The 24,911-nt window shown below is 38.2% G+C and overlaps 1 protein-coding gene across 9 annotated transcripts in view; it reads right to left on the bottom strand.

The window, feature by feature from the left end:
* The window catches only part of LOC110982036 (roundabout homolog 2-like), a 118,442-nt gene that overhangs the window by 58,934 nt on the left and 34,597 nt on the right, over positions 1–24,911 (bottom strand). For 2 of the 9 annotated variants that reach the window (XM_022240168.2, XM_087141861.1), the window contains exon 1: positions 10,479–10,942. The exons of 6 other annotated variants lie outside the window; for them this stretch is intronic. In XM_022240168.2, coding sequence (XP_022095860.2) covers positions 10,479–10,587 — 109 coding nt within the window. In that variant the 5' untranslated portion in view covers positions 10,588–10,942. Of the gene's footprint in view, positions 1–10,478; positions 10,944–24,911 lie in introns of those variants that run through there. One more of the 9 variants, XM_022240169.2, reaches the window with a different exon arrangement.

Below are 24,911 nucleotides of genomic sequence, written 5' to 3'. Positions count from 1 at the left end.
TAGAAACCTTAAACGAGAATGCAATGGTAAACTATCACAAAAACAGCGAACCATAGTATCCCAAGAGGGTGCACTTCAGTTTGACAAGAGAAGGCACTGTTCAACATGGCATCGAAACGTTCGGCAGTAAATTTCGCTATACCGAATGACTGCTGTACCGAACATTTAGCGTGGACCCCGTCATGTTCGTTATAGCGGCATTCCACTGTATTTCATTGATTTTCCTCCCCAAATACATGATATGTATGGTCAAATGCCCTGAAGTTTAGTCTCACGCATACGTACCTCAGATTGGAGAACATGACCCAATTTCTCCTTCTCCTTTGTCCTTACATTTAAACTTTATGCCCTGCATGCTTTGAAAAAATGGTTTTGGATATGCCATTCAGCACAAGTACAATTTGACAAGTCAGGGGTTACCATCTCACATGTACGTGCCAAGATCAACTGGTCAACTCCTGCACATTTTGTTGGTACTGAGTATCCCAGAATCCTCCGAAGTCAAGCAGTGTGTAGGAACCTATGGTTTAAGGGTCAAGCAGTGTGTAGGAACCTATGGTTACATGGTAAAGCAGTGTGTAGGAACCTATGGTTTAAGGGTCAAGCAGTGTGTAGGAACCTATGGTTTAAGGGTCAAGCAGTGTGTAGGAACCTATGGTTACATGGTCAAGCATTGTGTAGGAACCTATGGTTACATGGTCAAGCAGTGTGTAGGAACCTATGGCTACATGGTCAAGCAACGTGTAAGAACCTATGGTTACATGGTCAAGCATTGTGGAGGAACCTATGGCTACATGGTCAAGCAGTGTGTAGGAACCTATGGTTACATGGTCAAGCAGTGTGTAGGAACCTAGGGCTACATGGTCAAGCAACGTGGAGGAACCTATGGCTATATGGTCAAGCAGTGTGTAGGAACCTATAGTTACATGGTCAAGCAGTGTGTGGGAACATAATGGTTACAAGGTCAAGCCGTGCGTAGGAACATAATGGTTACAAGGTACATTCTCTCTTCTTCCAATAGTGTGCAGAGACCATAGCACATTCCACATTCTTGAATTTCAAGGAGCATGAGGCAACAAGGACAGTAAAACTGGGCAGGGCTCCGCCATACTTTATAATCAAGAATTTCATCATTTTGAGACACCTGGGAGGTTTAAGGTCAAAAGATGGCAATTTACAAAATTAGTGACAACATGCACTAGTTTAATAAAATTCTAGTCTTTGTGTTGTACATGTATGGTACATTATTTCGTGTTTTTTAAATCTTCAAGTTTCTTTTACACTGAATACATGCGACTGTTACACAATGCTACTTGACTGTGCATCAACCCCATGTGGTGAATCTTGAATAATATGACAAGGGACTGTCCTGGCAATGCATTTAGCATAAACTCATCTCGTGCATCTTTAAACATCTGGAACAGCTGGCCAAAGAGCAATGCTCCTTGAGTGCATTCAGGTTATGAATGCGCATTTTGTTATAAGGTGTCTTTGCTGTCTGGGTTGGCTCACTACTGACACAATCAATACTGAGTTTTTACTCATGAAGATGCATTCTTTCAAATGCATGTTATCTACTGCCATTGTTCTGTTGCTGCTTGCCACAGGTTTGTGTTTAAACAGATTAATAACATGATATGGCTTTTTGTTGGGTTTAAAGGCCGTTGGTCCACTGAATGCCATTATCAATTGTTGCATCGTGGTGTTAAGTCCACTATAATGTTTATGCTGAATGTGAATTTCAAAAATCACATGCAAAACAGTCATTTATGACAAAACCTTGTTATTTCTGACCATATAGCTATATACATGTACGTGTATAAACACTAGAGTACTGACTCATGTATAAAGTGATGCCTGCTGGGCACATCCATGTTTGTGCCCAAACCTATGGAAAACTCAAAATTTTGTACGGCTATTTTGCGTATCTACGTCTGTATTCCAAAATGACACATCAAAAAAGCTGATGTACATGTGCAAACCATCTGAATGCACAATCAGTAAATGAGCGTTTCATTCGGCTCTGTGCAAAAAAAGCAAATGTGTGCGTGCGTATGCGTTGCACATGAATTTTGCCGTGAATTGTTTTTTAATCAGATTTTATTGGTAACCAATGTGCAAGACAGCTGCTGCTCAAGAGCCATCAACTCACTTAACACTGGCTGAATTAAGGTATGCCCTTTTAATTTAGCTGAACTTATTCATCGAAAGCTATGGATGTAAATAAACATGTGCCATTGCTCTGGACGTGGCCACCTTATTCAAAAGATGTACTGACGTTCGCACATGTTGTACTTGTGCATTGCATTTAGATGTACAGTGTGTATAATCCAAAAGTCGTTCTATCTGATTTCAAATGTTCTACAAGCACACCTGATTCAAAATATCCGCACCCAGGAAGGCGTCGCATTTCCTCCGCATGAAGAATGAAAAGTTAGTGCTCCAGTTTATATATAGCTCTATGTTTCGGACACTGCACAAGTTTTTTGCTACAATCATTTGTTTGGTTTGTTTATTTGTTGATGAAGTACATGTGTACAGGCATGTAACCATCATTTCCAGAACATCAAAAGAAATGCTCCAGTGAGAAACATGTTCAGTTCAGATTTAAAGAGCCAAAACTCAGAGCATTTTCCTCAGATGTCAAAAAATAGCCTTAATGCTGGGGGGAAAACGAAAAAGGGAACTTTCAAAAAATAACAAACCACATATAGGGTGCCTAACCACGTTTGTACAGAGCAGGCCAGAGTTTTTTATCCATGATGCTCAATCCTTTTGTCAGAAACATTTGAAGAGGGGGCAAAAAAAAGAATAAATAAATAGTTCTTTTTAGTTTCTCAAAATTCCATATTTCAGAGAGGAGGGGAAACAATTAAAATCTAATTCAAATAATTGAAAACTTGTAATAGAATTGGTGCCTTTTCTTTTTTGAACTAAGGTTTGACTGAAGGTGCACTGTATTTTAAGTTTTAACCACCAGGTGGTATTACAGTAGCTTTGCTTTGAAAACTCTTCTGCTTACACTAAAGAAATAGTCCAAATAGTTGTGTGAGGGCACTCTACAACAATCATGAAAATCTATCAGTCACTGGCGTCTCAGGTTAATACTAATGATTGCATGACAAGTCAGACGATAAATGCTCGGTAATGTCTGGAATATTCTGCAGATACTTTGGACCCATACGGCTTACATTCATGCCTGATCAACATGTACATGCATAACGTGTACCTACAGCTTAGCCTGACATTGTCCTTTTTTGCTGGAAATGAAAGCAGTCAATGCCGATGGTCCAATTCACTGCATTTAGGTTTCTACATGTACAACCCAACTGACACTTCAGCAGAGGACAGATTAAACATAAAGAATGTCAGCATACATGTAGATTGGAGTGGCAGAAAAAAATCACATTTTTAAAAATCCATTTCCAGGATTTTTCAGAGCAGCAGGTCTGAGGACATGCCCCCCCCCAATTATTATTTTTTTCAGGGCTCCCCCAACAAGCTCTGTCTTCAGAAAACAGACATCCAAATACGATGCATGCTTTCTTCTAAAGTTAACACTTATTTAATGGCCCGTGCACATTTTCAAAGTGTTGTACATTTTCAAATGAATTATAAGTTTTTAAACGCGACGATTCAACAACATACTGGTCCTAGTACATGTACTGCAGGTATTAGGACAGAGACCTTCATTATAATTATTACATCTGAGTAATGCTAGCACAAGGGTTCCTTTGCTGTTAGGAATTATCAAACTCAGCAGGCTACTACCCAGTCAAGTTGCAGCTGACAGGTTAGCATTGACATCTGCCACCTCCAAATGACAAAGAAATCACTTTCACAGGGTGTGCACAGCAGTGGTCTCTGGACTCCCCTGAACCATGCTGAGACTGATAAGAGCATAGAGTTAAGATAGGAACTCTCTCCTGAAGACAAATTACAGGACATGATGGAGGGCAAGGGGTGTATGACACAAAACCACTGTGCAAACAACTGGTAAGTCACTGGCCTATCAATTCTCACAGCCTTCACTGCATTGGATGGAAGGGCTGTTATGAAAGCTCATACAACTGCAAGTTCAAGAACATGTAAATTGTAATTACAGTCATGTACATTTGTACATGTACAGTTCTTTTAGTCATTTTCAAGTACTACACCCCTTTAATATTCAGCTACACTGTATAACATTCATCCAGTACTGTACAAATTTACATGTACATTGTATTAAAGACCAATTAATGGGGATTGTTTCTTCACGTTTCACTTTGGTTTCTGGGAAATTTACTTTTTGCAGACTCCTTATTTACCCAATTCTACCTAAATAATGCAAGATGAGATTTCCACAGAACCAACAAGTCTACATTCTGCAAATATTCCTGCTACAAAAAGAGTGCGCATTCAGTGTTAATACTCTAAAAATGTGTTTGTGTTATAATTTACATGTTTTACATGTGAAAGGTGACATTTATGTGGCATCTGAGTGATACAAATGGCAGTGTTCAATATTTATGGATAAACAGTGCATTATTCAATTTTTACAACCTCTACATTTGCTTTTCACACCAATGAAACTGTCAATGAAGTTTTATTCCTTCATGTTGAGAATATACCGACACATGATGGGGAATACACAGAGTATCCCTGCCATGAAATATAAAAAATATAAGAATACATTTGGGGGATGTTTTGTTAAATAATATATTCTCCATAAAAAGCAAGATGATATTTCATTATGTACATGTACTTGCAAATGCACAACAATTCCTGGGGAGATGCTTGCCAGTAATACACCCAGACACTTGGACACCACTTGCCTTATCACCAAGTACAAACACTGTACCATTGGTGCACACTAGATTAAACATCACTTAGCCATTAGACTTATTCACACTTAGTGTTGACATTGTCCATCACTAAGTCAATCCTACTACACTCTTTGCAGTGGCCAGGAAGGCTAACATCTGCCTAGCATCTGACTAAACAGGAGGCAATGACTGAACCAATCCTCAACCCACTCTCATTAGTGTAATTCAATTACTTATCAATTACCACTCCTATACTGCCTTGCTATCAAAGAAGAAGAGCTATCAAATGTATGCACAGTCCATGAAATGTCAGCTAGTAGTAACAACTACACCACATGAATGTTCATGCATATTTATATCATAGACTTTTAATGGGTGTTTATGTATTAAAGTGATATTTCAACATGGGGCAATGAACAAATATGAAGTAAACATAAGCTATTTTGAGGAGCTTCCATTATTTTAATGCAGCCTACTGTATACACATGTATCAGGGTTCCCACAGAATCTGAACAGCAAATTTCGTATTTTTCTCGTAACTTTCCAGACAAAAATATGACAATTTCCATGACATTAAACACCACTCTGTAGATAAAAGTTGTTTGTATCGTGAACTGGAAGACTGCCATAGCCATTACTGGTAATATAAAGTGACAAGAATATAGCCTTTATTTGTAAACTGACATGTATCAAAAATAACATTTGCGTGATCTTGAGGTCCTGACTGTTCCAATAGTTTCCCCTCTCACAAGATTCAAGGACACCATATATTTTTCTCCAAATTTTCCAAAACTTTCCAGGACACTTGTTTTCCAGTAATTTTAGGATTTTTCAATGACCATGGGGGACCCTGATGTACATACAAAAAAATTAATGTATTCACTTGGCACTCATCACCATTTCAATATTGAGTTTTGCCTGCATAAAAATTATGAGCAAAGCACATGTTTAGTGCTGTTCAGTTGGCTTAGGTACATACCTGTGGAACTTGAACCCTTGACCCAACATTTTCCACACCAGACTTGTCAAAGAGTAACACAGGATCATTTCCATCTCTACAATGTACAGTTGGAATTCCTATGAGGCATTCATTTATTAACCTCCTTATCTCAGCAAGAGCAAGAAAGCAGTATTCAGTATGGACAACAATACTGAACTTGACAGTTAAGTTGATAAATTAGACTTCTATTCTTGGCTGTACAAGTGAGCGGACTACGGTAAGATGAAACAACTGTAACTGATGCCAACCTACATGTATGGTCACCGTCAAGCATACACTATGAACATCAAACAAAAGAAACACAGTACACCAACAATGAACATCTATTGTTATTGCACCATGCTTCTTTTGTTAGATGTTCATAGTGATATCCACTGCAATATCACTATCACATGAAAGCACAGCCTGTGTAGGGAGCAGCGGTCCCTCACGACCAGTGACTGAAAAATTGCATGTAATTTAAAGTACATGTACATCAAAGAGTTGGGAACAATTGTATTGAAACTGTTGATGCAGGTACATGTACATGTACTGTACTAAGTTAACTGGTGATCATTGATGGAATTTCATGCTACATTGTACATGTCATCACGTGTGTTGCGGTTTAGTATTTATGTGTATACGATTTGTTATAAGCCTCCTGAAAATTTTATTCAACTTATAGCCTGTGAGATGTTACAACTGGAAAAAATCTTGATTTTTCAAGTAAGTCAGACTATCTTACAGTTCACGCAGGAGTCACTTGAAAAATCTTTGGGCTGAGTCAATTCAAATAATTCACTATCCGAATATTTGACCTTCAATTTGATCAAATATCCCAATATTCAGCTATACCGACAAAATCAGTTGCAATAACACACTATTTTACATTATGATCGATATAATAGCTTCTCACATACGCGTTTGACATGGAACACGTTCGGTATGCGTAACTAACTTACTGCATGGTCTTTGCGTACGCGCAGAACGCATGCAAGAACACGCTTGTAACCACCCGTCTTTCTTTCGCTGATTGGGGGTGCATTTCAGCTCGGAGCGGAGTCTGCCATTAATACTTATAGCAGCCCAAATCTTTCACAAGCCAATAACTCTTGCTCATGTAGCACAGATACAAAGGTTATGTTAAGGATTTACTGAAGATTGAATAAACGGTGCACTGCCTTGAACATGTCAGGAGGAGAGGCAATTTATGGATGACTGCATGAAATATCACTGACCATACATGTACATGTAAATAAAAATGCTTTGTTCCAAAAAAAATGTAAAGCTTCTCTGATAGGTGTCAATGTACATACCCGTATGTACTGTACCAGTACAAAGCATGAATGTCTCCAGGGTCATGCTAAGTTTAAACTAAATTTGTCATTTCCCTTCCAAAATCTGAAAACAGTCTGAGAGGGAAAAATAAAATGGCTCCTAGAGCGTTAAAGCGTCTCATAATACAATCTGCACCCCTCTCATGCTTGTTCTCTTGCGACTAAGCACATCATGTTGATTTATCTAAATGTGCAAAGCAGTACCTTTACATGTACGTGCCCTTGCAAATGTAAGCAATATTAAGATTTACCTTGAACCTGGATGACATAGTCATTCATCCCAGCATACTGTACATTAAACCACAGACTGAAAGCCATCGGGTTCTCTGCAACTCAAGAGTGCAGGCAAGGACAGACACATCCAAGACAAAGTGATACACCATACTGTGCAATGTGCATAGGTGTACATGAAAAGGCACATGGCCAAATCAACACCCTGTTAGCCTCCTGACATACTGTATGGTTTCCAAATGTTGCCAGCAGCAGTCAATATTCCTGTGCACTGCTGTTACACATTAAATTATTCATTTCTTCAAATTCTTTAACAAATGTCTTTGATGTACATGTACATGCATATTGTGCAACTCCCATTGGATAAGTTTCACAGCAATAGCATGAAAGAGCAACTTTTCATTTCTTTGGCAACAAGCTTCAAGTTGATGCAAATTTTATATATGTATGTACATGTATATATACTAGACATGCTGTGTAGAGAAGGCCAATTTACACAGATGACAGATACATGTACATGTAAAAGAGGACAACGTACAAAAGCAGCATGGAACTGATATTGTACATTTATACACAAGATGGAAACTCGATGGGTATGTAAATCACTGTCATTGGCTATCCACAGTAACATTGGCATTCAATCTGAAGGAATCAAAGGTACAACAAACATGCCCAGTTGCCAACTCTTACTCTGTCTTTCAAGCCAGTTGGTGATGTTCAGAGTGGTATTAAAGTGTTCAAGTTTATAAGTACAGTAATTTATCAGCCTTTTAATAAAATCTGATATTTGTTATTGATCATCTGTGTGAGTGGGCCAAAGGTTCCTGTTTTGCTTTAACCCTTTCATATCCTTGTTTTTAACTTCAGGAATCTCTGCAAGATGCATGGTTTTCCTGGACTACATTAACAACAGGCAGTGACATCAACTCAAGAATGGCATAATTTGACCTTCTGCTCTAATCTGAACATTGCCAGTGCCAAGACCTTGGATTGAGAAAAAAAAATCCGATGTTGAACACCAAATCTCATGCAATACCCTGGAAGGGGCAAATGATGCTTTCAATATGCAAGTACCTGCACAGTGCTTGCTTCACATATTGCATGCATTTTGAGTGCAGCAGGGTTATCTTGTGATCTGACCAGATACTAGACTGATAGAAGACAGTGGAGTTCCTGGACACAGTGGCACCAGGGGGTTTAAGGGCCAGCCTGCCAGGCTACAGATGCCCACTACAATCAATTATGGCCCTGACACTCCCTTCATGGGCACAGGTAAATCCACTCCACCTGTCTCATCCTGCCTAGCCAAGCAAAACAGCCACACAGCACATTGATTTCAGGTGTTTAGACTGCTGAGAAAGGTAGCCAACAGAAAACAAGATGTGATTAGCAATCAGAGCACACGCTTTGCTAAGAGAAAGTCTCTTGAGCATTACTCATCCAATGCAGCACGGACAAGTACTGCATTTCTGCAATTCAAATAAATTTTCCCTGAATGAGATGCAACTTTTGTTAAAATAAAATTTCTTTGAGCAAATTTACCGAACAATAAAATTCCACTTGTACACAACTGTACATATATGCAAATACGAGGTGCTTGTGACATACAACATGATCAAGGCTGTGTTCCATACTCAAATGTGTACATGTAGGCCTAATCAACACAACATTCAGCCAGAAAGACAGAATTTTTACACTGAACAATTTTTCTCAGCTTTAGCTTCCTCGAATCTTAACAGTACTTGACATCATTTCTAAGTCAAAGTATAAGAGATAACTTATCTCTTATTTCTTTTATAAATACTTATCTCAGATAAGTATTGATAAAAAAATTCAGAACTACTTGCACATACACTGTACAATTACTAACGGTGCGCAGTATTTTGCTTTCATATCAAAGCAATAACATACATGTACATGTATCACTGTAACCAAAAATCCTTTTACATGTACCAGTACCATTCTTGTCCATGTGGAAGTGAAAATTCAGATATTGATCAAATAGAAAATCATAATTTGAATAATGTACTTATTTTCAATTAATCAGCCTTCACGCATAAAAATACATGCATGTTCACATTCTCTGCAAAATTTGGGTAATTAGCTAAAATGGGACTGCAAGAAGATGTATGCAAATTACATGTACATGAACCAAGGGGTATTCAGTACAATTGAGTGGCAGTCAGAGTTTATGGTGTGGTTGTTGGATGACATCAGCTATCTGGGAATCAATGGGTGCTTTGTGCAGCATTCTCAAGGTTGAACAGTATGCTGTGTTCCTTTTTTCCCAGCTTTTCTCACTCTCTGATGGTGGACTAGCGTCCAAGTGCAACCATTCAGCAGCAAGACCACCACAGACTTTTCATTTTTACTACCTTTGAAACTGCTTAATTATTACAGGTGTAGGAATAGAGACTGGTGCACTTTCTGTACACATGAGCTGAGGAAGGATAAAAATATGCACAGTGCATGCCAACATGTACCATAATGTTTCCATATGATAAGAGAGGTACTAACACTGTACATTCATGTCACTGCCAGTCAGGAAGTTATGCTCTAAATAAATTGTCCAAAGACATGTTTCCATCATATAACAGTGTTTTGATTGATGGTTTATAGTTATACTTCACAAAAATGTTGACACAAATTACCCATGTTTTAAGGTTTTAATTCAAAGATCAGACAACGAATTCTACCACATTCAGCCAGGATGTTTTTGGTATGAAATGCATTTATATGTACGCATGTAAACTGAAAACCACAGCGATATCCCAGCATTAATACTAGCAATTTTCATAAATTCAAATTGGAAACAACTTTAAACAGAGCTGCTTCACAAGTGAAAAATCAAACAGAAAAATATGAATTTTTCCCAATTCTAAGTTCATCACCAGTAAGTCACAGTCTGACTTTCACCAGCTTTAATTCAATGTACACTTAGGATACCATGCACGGCCTGCTCCATGAATGATGCAATTCATTTGTCCTCTAAACAGTTTCACAACTCAATAACTCAGCTCAATGTTATGATTACTGTGAGATACCAACAGTTCAAACACTTCAGATTAATTAGTTTTACATTGTGCTCGGATATGTTATTTCAAGACAAACAGTACCAGTACTTACCAGAAGCAATCATTGAACAATTCCACAGCAAGAAGACAAGTCCAAACAGACTTAATCTGTTGGTCTTTGCAGTATTTGTATCCAATCCAGATTGCAAGCAAGCCTTCATAGTGCTGACTGTTAAAATGAGCGGATTTCTTTTCTCAGTGACTGTTGTCTCACTGTGAATGTGTGAAGTAGTAACAAAGCCGGCAGAAGCTGTTTGGCTAGTTTAAACTCACAGATCACTGCTGAGTCTACAACATTACAATTTGTGATTCTCCACAAGACAATGTGTACAAAATGCACATCCTGGCCAGGAAAATCTGGCTTCCACCACAAGTCTGCATTCAGAGGCAATGGTTTAGCTGTTGTTTTGTGCTGCTGGCTTGTCGCATCCACGCACCCCTCACACCAGTCTTTCAAACCTTGACACAAGAGTGTGTGTTGCCAGTAACACTGAGCGAGATGAAATGCCTACACATTATCAGCAGCATGCTGGATGTGGTGGAAACCGGCTGCCTGGCTCCCTGTAGAGCAGAGCAGGACTTTCCACAAAGCAATGGCAAAGCTGTAAGGTCAACTCATTTCTTTGCAGGGGGGACCCATAACTAATGCAATTACATTTTTCAAGACAAAATCCCCATACTCTCCATGCAATGTGGCCAGTTATCCGTAGAGTCTAGTGATGGTAATGACTGTAGTTCTAGGCTAAATGACTTCTGCAGTATTTCTACAGTATTTTCCCCCTCAATATTACAAGATATTTACATGCACTGATGCCTTACCTATGATATAATTCACATGGCTACAGTATTTAATAAACATCTTTCCCCCTAAAATTATTTCTTGAATGTCATTTTCACAGCACTGAAATGATACATGTACATTTAATTTCTTTAAGAGAAAAGTTACCGGTATCTTCAACTTAAAGCATACATGATAATGGTAAAATATTATTATAATCATTCCTTACTTGTAATATCGTCACTGCACATAAATGCTGAGTGTGCAGTAACCATCCTCTTGGACATACTGGGGTACATTCATCAAAACCCTTTAAAATGATAGTTTGTCCTGCATTAACTGTCAATTTAAAACCACAAATTCAAGACAAACATTTCTCAGATTGGCTACAAGTAAAATATTATTTACATGTACACTCATCTTTGTTGATACAACATACTTGTAAGGCCATACTAAATCCAAAACCTTTTCTGATTTTATCCCATTTACAGTGAGTGTATGCATGAGTGAGTGCCAAATACAAACACCTACATGTACATGAACTTCACAATAGTGGCGCCACATTACTTTTTGTTAGTCTCCAAATCATATACAAATCCATGTAAACATACATAAAGGACTCCTGACACTAAGGTAAAGGCTGCACTAGTGTAGTGAACAATGACAGTGAGAGATTACAGTGATGGGTACTGAGCATTTAACCACCATTGTGTACATGCACATTTTTACTAAAACCATGCTCTATGCCAAATGATGTGATAGGAGCACACAACCCAAACAGACTCTATCAAGTAAGCAAAGCGATGTGTTTTATGGGTGTCATTCCACTTGGTTTGACATGAACTCTGGGATCCCATGCCACAAGGCTCAGTTCTGGGGCCTTTACATTTTAACATCTCCATTAATGATCTCCATAATTTGAATTTCAATAACTTACCACCATTGGTTTTTACGTTTTTTTCTGCTGTTCTGTGACACATGCCCATAGCTTATATTTGACATTTTCATGTTCTTGGTTTTTCTTTTTGTAATTGCAACGCTGGTTGATCGTAAAGTGCCTGGGAGCATTGATTTTAAATGGATTAGGTGCTATATGAATCGACATTATTATTATTTATTACTATTACGCTGATGAGACATGTACAAGGACCTCTGTGTTTAAAACAGTGACACTGTTCATGAAATGAAGTGATCTCAACACCATCAATGATTGGTCAAAAAAGAATCCTATTGCACTCAACATCAAGAAATTTCAAGTTATGGCTCTTTGCAGAACCAGCCAGCAAATGCATCCCCCTCAATATGTCTCGGACGATACTCTTATTCAAGAAGTGAAAACCCTAAAATCATTTAGGAGTTCAAATTCAACATAATTGTTGCCGGGAAGATTATGTACACTGCATGTATGTCACTACTAAGGCCTTCCAGACTCTGGGTTTATCATGTTTGGGTGACTGCAACACAAAAACCTTACTTGCCTTTGATAAAACAATCACTTGGCATATTCTTGATAATTGCTCTCCTGTCTGGTCTGGTGTGTCAGACCAACTTGAAAAGGTTTAAAGGTATGCCAGTCGGCTCATTTTACATCAACCCAGTCTGAAGCAACTTCACCCTGAGAGGTTAAATCTCCTTCGTGTACATGTAGGTACACTTAGTGCCAGGTGAGAGTTATATTTGTGAAATTTGTTTATTAACAACTGATAATTGGTAACTGGGGAAATCTCTTTCCATTCTTTTTAGGTGAGGTCAGTGTGAATGGTAGCCATGTGCACATTCCCGATTGACCTTTCACCACCTGTATACTCATTCTGACCTGTATTTTATTCTATTACCAGTCAGTTTTTTTAGGAAATGGAGCATCTTTCCCGAAAATCTTATTACATGTTAGCCTGTGCCCCTTATCTTACTTTTATGTGTGAACTAAACATTATCTCTATCTGTAATCTGTTATCTCCCTTTTGGTTATTGGACCATTTCCCGGGATTTTGACATTTTACCTGGTTTATATGGATGGCAATTTACTTTTTGTTTCTGTAACCTGGGTTAAGTTGCCCCTGGATTTTTTGTCCATCTGTATAATATCTTCCCGTTTCTTTCCTCTTTTCTCCTTAACCCTAACCCTCCTCAATCCTTCAGCTGTTGGAGGACTGAGGAGTGTTAGGGTTAATCATCTTTCTTCTCTGTCTTTCTCTCATTCTCCTCGTTCCCATTACCCTTTCCTTCCCCACTCCGGGTTCTCCCTTACCCCCTCCCCCTATTACCCCACCTTATCTTTACCCCATAATTCTCCTGTGTTACCTTCCCCCTGTGCATTGTGTTTCTCATTACACGTTTTATCCTTGTGTAGGAATGGAGAAACACACCTCATTTGCGACAGAGCTTTGTTGCAATTTTGTTTTATTCTCCTTAGCAGCCCCAACCTGTGCGTGAGTTTTCCTGTCTTTCCTAAATTTAAATAATTCACATTTTCATAGTATTTATTTTACACGTACTGGAATGTATTATGTTCTTGTCATTCATGCCAAATTTCATATTATTTTCATTTCATTTCATTTCATATTGTGTTATTAAAATCCATTTTCGCAGTTAAAACTGAATTACAATGGATTTAACAATCAAAATAAAAAAAGATTAAACAATTAAAATAAGAATTAAAAAAATCAGAATTAAATACTTACAAAAATATTCAACATTTACCATTACAGCTTACACTCACTAACATTAAACCACATAACATGACTGATGACCAACACTCATATAAGAACATTACTAAAACACGTCCGTTGCAATTTACTCTTCAAAGATGACATTATTGTGATCTTAAAAATTTCAGTCACATGTAACCTTTAAAATTTCACTCCCATGTTAAAAAAATGTAATAGAGGGCATTTTTTAAGAGGAGTACAATCCAAATGTTTCTACCAAGAGAACTTATTAGAGGGGCATTCCTTTCCATATTTGTTATGCAACCGGATTAAGGTAGGAACCGCGCTGGTGAAATAACGTTTTGTACGGCAACTGATTTCAGGGATGAATGGTTTATTCCACAACATTCTTGTATGTTGAGGCGGAAAGAATTCACGAAAAAGTGGATGCATTGATCTTGTCCACATGATGAAACATGATAGATTCTTGTACAGTTCAGAGTGTCCAGTATGTATCCAATAAGTACTCCCTCAACACAACACAGGTAGTTTCATCATGTTCATGGGCAGACAATGGAAAATCATTACTACTATAAAAGTGTCACAAGGCAAAGCTGCTTTCCCAATGGACTTACATACACATACACATGTACCTTAACACAGTAGCTATGCGTTAGCAGCCGAAAAATATGGGATTTTCAGTCATGTCACTTTGGACAGACAGCGGCCATACATGTAGAAGTGTAGGGAAATGCACGCACCTTCCAAGTCTCTCAATATTCTTACGTACGTGAAATTACCAACAGAAATACCAGGATTCGAAAATGCGTGCACCTCCACGGACATGGTACACTTCCTGAAATGCCGTTTCCCACCACGTTATGTCAGGTGAAAAACACCTATACTGACACTTGCAAAGCACCCGTAATGTGTGACATTTCTGCCAATCTCACATGGCAAATAAACTTTCCACCGCAGTCATAAAAGTCCAAGCAGGAATGCAAGGGAGACTGACACAAAGGAATGTTGCAGGAAGTTTTTGCATAACCACCAAAGAAAAAGTGCTATGGAAACATGGCTAAAGACACTATGGGTTTGTGCACATTTAAATGGAAACTGAATGTGCATGGCTGCATATACATGTGATAAACAGTCAAGGGCTCCTAAAATGTATACTGGTACTAAAAAGTTTTAGATACCAGTAGGTACCACCAGCATCTCTAAAAAAAAAACCTGGAAACCCTTTTCATAAAAAACAGAGCACTTTTGAATGCCATCCAGTTTTTGCATGCAAAAGTACACAAAAGTAAAGTAAAAGTACTCGTACCAGTACACGCTCTCAGCCAACACACCCGACTAATAAAGTCTTTACTTCAATTGCTTTACATGATTGCCACACTTGCAATTTCAAAAGTCAGAGTCCCTGTTCTTCCTCATAAATTGCTAACGGAGCATACAACAAATTGTTCAAATTGTGTTGAGCTGAAGCACCTGTGTTAGCAATCACTGTCATCTAGCTGGGCCCACTCAAGGGAACAATCATAATGCAAGGGTCATGGACCAGGCCACCTACATGGCATATGTCACCCTACCACCATCATATACTGAACAATACACACTGCCATTACAAGTACTGTACCTCCATTATTTCAAACATAATGCCTTGGATCTACTTGCACTGCAATATGCATCACCAGCGTGCAGAGGTCAACCACAAGGCACAGGAGACTAAGGATTTATATCTTGAATCAACATCTTGAATAATTTTTGAAGCTTCATACTTTATTTATTGCTGCTTGTTATAAGATGCAAGCTTGCATGTTATTAGCAGTGGGTTATACAATTCATGTCATTAGAGGAAGGAGAGAAACCGATAGATTTCCAGTCACTTTTCTTTTCAAAGATATGTACAATTGGAGAACACGCCAGCAGTATGGGGACTGACGTACAGGGTATATGTACACGGTACATTGAAGTCCACATGGCACAAGTATTACAGTAGTACATCCCAGCATTACACATAATTCTCAACAAAAAATGGAATGCTATTAATTAATTTTTTCCACCAAATCAAATACCCAGTAGTGGTATTCCTTTAACTGATATAGGGATGATTTTGTGCACATGTACACAAGTTTGGATTTGTTGTTGTTTTGAATGAAGTATCCTGGCACTTTTGTATGTACTGCTACCTCTTCATGATGCATTACTGCAGTTGTACACCATGACATGCAAAAGTTCCTCATTTTGGGCAAAACTTAAAATTTATACTGTAGAGTACTTGTTTCATTTTGAAAGACTTGACAGTGAGTGACAGTCTAATCAAGGACAGCTACATCATGATCATTCATACATGTAGACATAGAGGTGTGTATGTACTGCAATCAAATGACAACAAATACATAAATTATACTGTTATGAATAACTATCAAAGACAGTTCTAGGATGTTCTTCTGCCTAGGCACTGTGTAAAGACAGAACTTTTAGACAACAAATAAAGAGGCTGAGAACACTGTCTTTACACAGTGCCTAGGCAGAAGAACATCCTAGTACTATCTTTACACAGTTGAGGTTGGAGTGTCAATATTATGAAAGTGCGCAGGAGGCATTTGTTTACGGATATCTGACCTGGTCATAGCTGGCATATCATGTCAACAGTTGGCTTCATCATGTCCAAGATTTTATCACTTTGGGACTGTCATACTTATTTGTTGTCAGGTCTCTGGTCTTAGCATCACAGTCCATGATTTGGGGATGATTATTTTATGATTGCTGTTTCCATAAGGAGCAGATTTTTCCATTTAGTTGCTGGCTTTGTCATTGCCTTAAACTGAAACGCATGTTTTATGGTACAATACATGTACATTTTTTGTTGAACGCATCACAACATTTCATCTTGACAGTCCTTTTAAATTTGGTTAGATTCAATGCAACAGCTACAACATTAAATTACTCCAGGGCTCTTGGCCCAGAGACATGTTTTCACTGCACATATAGACCGATGTGTATTTGCCACAATTCTAATTTCACATGTACTGTGAGTAATGAAATGAAATTCATTGTAAAAGGGGTATGCAAATTAACATCAGAAATGGATATATGCAAAAACTACAATGTAGGGGGGGGAACCTGAGCTATTTAGCATCAAACATCAAACACTTTTAGCTACATCTCAAAGCATTCTTTTTCTCACTAGCTTTTTTATTGTGAACACAAAAATTGAGTTTTCTTTTCCAACTTGGACAGATGCCTTTGAATGTTTTACAGATTAAGTGCACCTTATAAGTGCTTTATTTTTATTATTAAATATTATTACCACTATACAGTCCATGTCCTGTGAGATTATCCGAGTGCTGTGTGCATTTGTTTCTGAGGAAACTGGCACCAGTACTTATACAGGCTTTGGAATAACTTACTATTTCACATAAGAAATGCAACATCTGTTGATGAATTTAAAACTTCATTAAAACTTATCTTTTTATGGAAGCTTTTCCTAACACTCTACACTGAGTCTCAGCAAGTAATGGGTTTGTGATGTGCAGTTGTGTATAGTAACTGTGCAATATAAATATATTACAAATAGGTCATTTGGGAGACATTTTGTGGTAAATTTTTCAGCATTAGGGAGATATTGACTTTCAGGGAGACATTTCAGTGTCTCCCTATTTTCAAAGGAGGCCGAATTTTACCATCCATATTTTGAGAGATGGGCCTAAAATGAAAACATACAAAGTTTGGTTCAGATCAGATTAGGGAATACTGAATTATGGGACAGTAAAGTAGGAAACATTTTGTGCACATTCTCATGGGAATGTCTCCCTAATGACCCATTAGCGGTAAACATTATTGTTATTATTATTGTTATTATCATCATGTACCGGTACATCTGCCTCTGTGATTAACTACCGGTATACATGTACATTATTCCAAGTTGACAAATACAGTTTACTCTGTATCACCGAGTAGAGATGAGTACCCAATGCATTTATATAATGTATACATGTACCTCTTTCTCAAAATCAACCCCCCAAAAATTCTGGATTAGCAAGTTGAACATGAAAATTTCCAAAGAATACAGATATTCTTTGTGGCTCCGTTAGATTCAGCACTGGAACTAATTTGCTCACTGAACACAATGCTTGGGCAATGTACCATGCTGATACAGCCACAAAGTAGTGACAGCAGAATAAGGGACTAACTCTACCAATACTATTGTCAAACCCATAAACTCATTATGATGATGAGGGCTATTTCCCTGCAAGCATTCAACCAGCATTGACTGAACTCAATCAGTGAACTTACGTGCAGGTCAAGCAGGGATAAATGGATTAAGATTTTAAGTACACTGTACAGCCAGTATGCAGGAACCACAGATGGTGAGGTGTGGGTATGCAGTTTAGAATTGTAAAGGCACAAGAGCTCAGGAGGGACAAGCTGAGTATTGTACATGTACATGTGAAACTGCGATTGGTAACGTACATGTATACACAATATTCAAACAAATTTTCAACTGAATGTACACAAGTTCACAAGGCTATGTGAGAGAGAATCACGTGGAAGTGGCATTGACTCATGTTCTCCCCACTAAGGATGTACATGTACTACAAGTACCAGCACACTACAATTAGCTTCTTTCAAATTAAGCAAACCATACAATACATCTATTTTAATTTTTGGGAGGGAGGCATATCTCAATGTACCATATTATAAAGACCCAAGTGGGACAAAAATTTCAAAAATAAATACTTGTCAAAACACGATGAGTTTAAGAATTTAGCACAGACATTTAAGCAGAAAATATTGGCACATGTGCCAGTTCATGCACAGAACAGGAACAATGAAACAACAGAAATGGTAGTTTAGAAGAAACTTCTGGAACAACTACCATTACTTTTAAAACCAAGGAAAAAATGCAACAATCACAGTGGTCATGCTGGACTTTAGGTTTAACCCTATCCCCCCTCAGCATATCACCTGGGGTACAGAAAACAGGGCTCAGTGGTAAAACATCCTACACAGCAATATGAGGCAGAAAACCCTGTGCTATAAAATACTACTTCCGATCTGAGGCACTTCCATTAATAATTGTAGCGAATAAGGGAATGTATTCATGCTACCATTGCACTATATTGATAATTGTATTTTTATAGCTTCTGAGAACAATCACGTCATGTACTCAACTACTCATGGTAGGTTCCTCAAAAGATGGACCATTAAATAATGTTCAACTTTAAGGGGTTCATGTTTCCTGAAGTGAACAGCTGTGAATTAATTGCCAATGAAATGAGTGAAATCATGGCTGATATCTGGAACACTGTTGACCATGCCCATTTTTCAACTAATCGGTGTTGATTAATTGAAGTATCGAATGTCAGCATTTTTGAGGGATGTTGAAATTCTAGCCAATAAAAGTTACCAGGGAGTGATAATCCCCGCGGTTATTTAACACCGGTTTACATGTATATGAGGTGAGAGGTGATAATACTTACAAATATTAAAACCGTAATCACAAAAATAAAAAATACCTCTCACAACTAATTGGGTTCCAAAGTCGACAGTCACAAACGTCATTCAATTCTGTCAAAAAATCAACTTCAAAATAAATTAAAATAGCAAGTAAAATCAAAATCGATGTACAACACAAGCTTTAAAAAAAATTCATCCTTTTACGACCACCAAATGTACACAGTATGCCTAATTATCCCAAAATAATCATTTTTATAAATCTGAGAGAGCTAATTTGTATTTTACATGATCAAAGTCGCTCTTTTAGAAGTTTTGAAAAATGACATGCAGAGTTGCATTTTGGTCCATTTTATGAAGAATATGCCTCATACAAGCCACAGCACCATATATACAGTTTACTATTAAGTGCATGTAGTATTTTTGTAGCTTGAAGTATGTCAATGTATCGTAGTGAAATGGCAAAGACCACTGAAATTGCATTTTCTGTAAAATCTGCATTCAGCAGGGTTTCAGTTCAGCTGAGTTGAATTTTCTTGCAACTGTTCCTAAGAGAAAACCTGACTAGCATCAGTAAAACAAAAGCCCGTCTGTATACGATACTTGTACAAACCTTGCTTCTCATAAATCTTTGACAGGAATCTCTCATTCATTAAGAAAGACAATTAAGATTTATTGCATATTAAATTGTTGAAAGTTGAAGAACTGGTCAGTAAATTATCAAGAAAGCCTCAGGAACTAGCTGAGTTTCTATGTCATGGAAGTGTAAAATGTAGATCTGTCTGGTGGATATTTAGCTTGCCCAAGGGTAGCACAGTGCATTTTTCAGACTGAGAAGCAAGCCTCTGTTTGCGCTGTTTTTCTAACCTCTACAGAGGCTAGATCTGGCAGAAAACCTGCCAACTGTGGCTGAAAATCACTCATCAAAAAAGCATTAGGTTCCAAGCGGATTATAACCAATCAATAGAAATACTGGGAACTTGAACCAGAGGGGATTTAGCATCATTGGGACTAAATGTCATTGCACTGACTCACTAGAGAAGTCTTTTATGGCATTCCTATTGAGGCTCCAACCACCTTGAGCAATATGAAGAATTGTGGTTAACAAATACCATAATCAGGGCAAGTTAACCGGCCTTCATTAACCCTTGGTACCAAAAACATACATGTACATCGTGCATGTACATTACATGCATAACTATCACCTACAATGTGTATATGACATACATGTACACATCATAGCCAGCAGCCTTGATAAATGATCTTAAAATGTGAAGCATTATGTATTCATGTATGTATCTGACAAAATCTGATCTTGAAAAGGTACACTTTAACAGGGTTCCAGCCCTTAAATTACAGCAGAAAACAAAGTGTACATGTACAGTCAATACACATTCCTGCAGCCACTTCCTTCGAAAATGCACAGCCAAATACAGGGTTTTTCAAAAGCTTTTTCTAGGCCAACGTTTTAAATAATCACCATTCGGTAACAATGGGAACTGACAGCTTGAATCCTGTACAGGTCCAAATGCATTATCAAATTGGTATATGAGACATTGCATGTCTATCGCACTGAAAATTTATCAGATACATACCGGTTCTACCGGTACTTGTTTTGTTTTCATTATTTTTCTTCTATAACTACATGAACATGTAGAAAAAAGGTAGCGGTACATATACCGTGGTATGAAGACTGTGAATCTCAATTTATTAAACTTATAATACAGAAGAAATGTACCACACTGTAGACAGCATGAAAAAATGTTATGGCATTAATATTTTCATGTACATGAGAGCCAATAGCTCACCAATGCGTACATGTATGTCTGTAATTATGTAAAGCAATTGCACCATGGCTCTTTTCTTTGAGTCCTGTTTCCTTGAAACAGGCAATTACCTTTTTTTATGACTTTGCCCTTTTACAGCTTACTACTGTAGTAAGCTGAGGATCAAGGGTTTAAGTCCCACCTGAGAACACTGCTGGAGTTTCTGCTGGAGATTATCCATTCATTATGTGCACACAGACCAGTACTTGCATGCATGCATGGTGGGCACCGATTGGCTTGGTTTCTCTTTGTCATCTAGATACATTACCAGGTCAATACATACATGTTTGTAGTACACAATTGACAGGTCTACATCAGTAAAACTGGCAAAAGCATGGATTCTTGTCAAATGAACTTCATGTGTATGTACCAAACATGTTTATGAATCAATGACTAAAGTACTGTATGTTGCTCTATCTACATGTACATATGTAGGGTATGTTTGTGTACAGTATATATTTATATTTATTTTACTATCGGGAGTAATGGTGCTTCCTTTACTCTATCAGTATACAATGTACCTTGGCTCTTGAGGGTACTCTTCAGCATACACCCTTGCCTAACATTAACAACAGGAGAAAACAAACACTCTAAGAACATCAATGCAAACAGCATGTACAGGTATGTTCAACATGGTGATGTGTCATACTTAACCATCAAATGTTCATATCAAACAAATCAAAACACTGTGAGTGAACTGAGCATGCACTAAAGAATTCAGCAAAATACAGAGTACTCCCCACATCAAAGAAGAGAATGACCACTGCAAGCAGTTATTAAAGCCACTGCAAGTGGATCAATGTGGCCTTTGACGGTTTGATTGGCCCCTGGGGTTAGATTCCAATGCAGCCCTGCCACACCGCATAAATCCAGCAATGCAAGCTTAACCAAAACTGAGCCTGCCCCAGGCCAAACAATCAGCCTTATTTTTGGTTATTAGAGACTGACCAATCACTGAGGAGCTGAGTCAGGGTTCGGCTCGATGGAATGTTTGAGGTCACCTACCTTCAAGCTCCAAATTCAGAATCATGAAATCATAATCGATGCAGGAAACTATCAACTATGGTAGACAGTTAAAGTGACTCATCCTAACCAGCAAAGTGGTCAGTGTACAACATGTATGTGATGCTGACCAATTTCAATTAATAACAAAGATTCCTATTTGTGCAAACTGTACAGTAGTCAATTACAGTAACCACTTCCCTTTTCCACTTCCTGAACTAAATGTACATGTACAATAGATATGGGCATGTACATGTAAATGTACAACATGTAACCCAAAATAACACTTGTACAGTACCTCTACATTTTCAATTCAAACTGCTGCCAAGCAACTAGTGCAGAATTTGGCATTAAGTGAATGTTACAGAGAAAAATGTGAAGCCCATCTTGTCTTTACATGTATGTAATATCAGTACAACCCTTTGTTAATCATGCATAGCCTTGAGGATTTTTTGCTAATGTCTGGCGGAAATGTCCAAGGGGATGGGCCATGTAGGCTTAAACTGACGTTATATGATAGTTTTCAACTGTTTAAGAAAAAATAAGTTGGATTAACCCCTCTTTTATGTCATTAAATCAGCAAAACTTGGCAATTTCCGTGTGCTTTTTTCAGTCTCCCGACCTGGGCTCTTTGCAAAAAAATTATTGAAATCAGTCAATGAGGGCAGCAGACAACTCTTGGCAAAAATGTGACATCATAGGACGGACTCGACCTTCCAGGCCAGAATGCATAGTTCCGGCAAGAAAGTTGATCGGTCCAAGCAAGCGACTCGCAGTAAACGGTGAAAAAAATTGTCGGAATGGAACACCAACTTTGACGAAGTAGGGTAGCCTATAACCATGGACAAAAAAATACCCCCCCCCCCAATCACTGAAACACACAACAAAACAACCAAACTGGCAAAACAGATAAAAGACAAGGAAGGCAATCTAGCTTTCCCAGTAGGCAGTAGGCCCTAAAGACAAATCCCAACCCAACATCAACCCGTTTGGCGTCACCTGCTTTTGCCGGTTGTTGACGATAATACGTGCATGTTTCACTTTAAAACAGGATTTATCAAACAAACATCAGCGAATACAACTATCGGATGTAATGATGCAGGAAAAAGTCATTACCAGTCACTGTTTTTCCAAGGATGGATTTGTACCGGGGACCACCAAGCTTGCCATCCTTCCATCCTTGGAAACAGTTGTTCGCAGTACCCACTGCTACATATGACTCAAACCAGCCAGCCGACACCGGCAAGCACGGTGGTTGAGTGGTTAAGCCGTCTTCACTAGAAGCAGGAGGTCGTGGGTTCAAGTCTCACCCGAGTACGCTTGTGGGTTTTCTCACAAGCCCTTGGGTCAAACTCTAAGTATACAGAGTTGTAAATTAGTCAGTGTTTTGTTGTCAATCCTCTGGGTCACCACCATGCCTGTGGCTAACAGCCTTGAGTTGCAAAATCTCTTCCTGAGTGTATTCTGGTTCGAAATAGTATAAATGCTGGAATTATCGTCGCTTGAGTCTGACATGATTGCACATGTTAACACTACTGCATTACTTACATGTCGACGCATCGTTGCAAAACAGTTAACAGTCCCCAGATAAAGGATTCACGACATTGTTCACATGTACCATACATACCGGTACATTGTCTGCTGTTGGCTGGAACACCATGGGCATAACCGGCATTACCCTGATTTCCAATTAAGCCTGTATGCTTTCGTACTGTGAGTTGGTAGTAAACTGGTACTTGCCCATTCCTCTCCTCTTTCTGCGTCCCCTTTCTGACTTTTGTTTTCTGCTTCCTATCACTCTTTCAAACCTTCCATTTCCCCAAAAGCACAATTACCATAACATGAAATTACCTTAGTATTTTCCATGATTCTCTTAAAATGCAGTGTGTTTTTTATTTCACTACAAATTTGTGTACACTCCATATAACAGGCACACAAACAGTACATGTAGGTATCCACCGAGTCCACCATCCTCAACTACATCTGTCACTAGAGGGCAGTATTTATTATAAGCCATTGGCCATCAGTGAAATTCCTTGGGGAAAACAGAACTTTTGTTTATTTTGTTTAGGGTGAATTGAACACATTAGTCACTGCACATTTCCTTTTTCTGACATTCAAATCAAAACAGCCATAAGCCCATGAAGCCTTAAAATCACTACATGTTTACACGTTAATCATTTTTGTAACATTTCTACATTTTCTTTGGCACTTCAACAAAGTACATGTACGAGTACAACATGGACTACATACCGGTACATATACCTGTCCATGTGTGTAGTACATACATGTATGCATAACAAGAAACAGACGTGACATTACAACATTACATAGTTTTAAACCCACATGGCTATTGTACCGATATGGCAGCTGCCTCAGGCACACCCTTGGATGCCTTCAACTCATGGTGTAAATCTGAGGGCCTCTACATGTATGTTGTGCACTGATGAGAGTTTACCTTCATTAAAAGATGACATTACAGAGATTTGAGTTTTGTAAAGGAAAGTATTAGCACAAAGAAAAACCCAGAAAATTGCATGTGTGTGTGCAAATAAGGTGATTCCGAATTCCACACTGCCACAGGCAGATGTACATGTACTGTAATTACCTGCCAGAGAATTAGAAAGCTTCCTGGAAAAATTGACAAAATATGGTACCGGTACTGTCTATCATTTATATCACTTAGTTGAATTTGTTCCACTTTGTTGGTGAAGACAATTTCAGTGAGTTGACTCGGGAACCATTGGTCCCCTCAAGTGTACAAAACA

This window comes from Acanthaster planci, linkage group LG10 (genome assembly GCF_054643075.1).
Source record: "Acanthaster planci isolate LZ-2023a linkage group LG10, COTS_SCS, whole genome shotgun sequence".
In the NCBI taxonomy this organism is placed as follows: Eukaryota; Metazoa; Echinodermata; class Asteroidea; order Valvatida; family Acanthasteridae; genus Acanthaster; species Acanthaster planci.
Note: the sequence above shows the minus strand (reverse complement) of the source record. Positions and strands in the feature narration are given on the sequence as shown.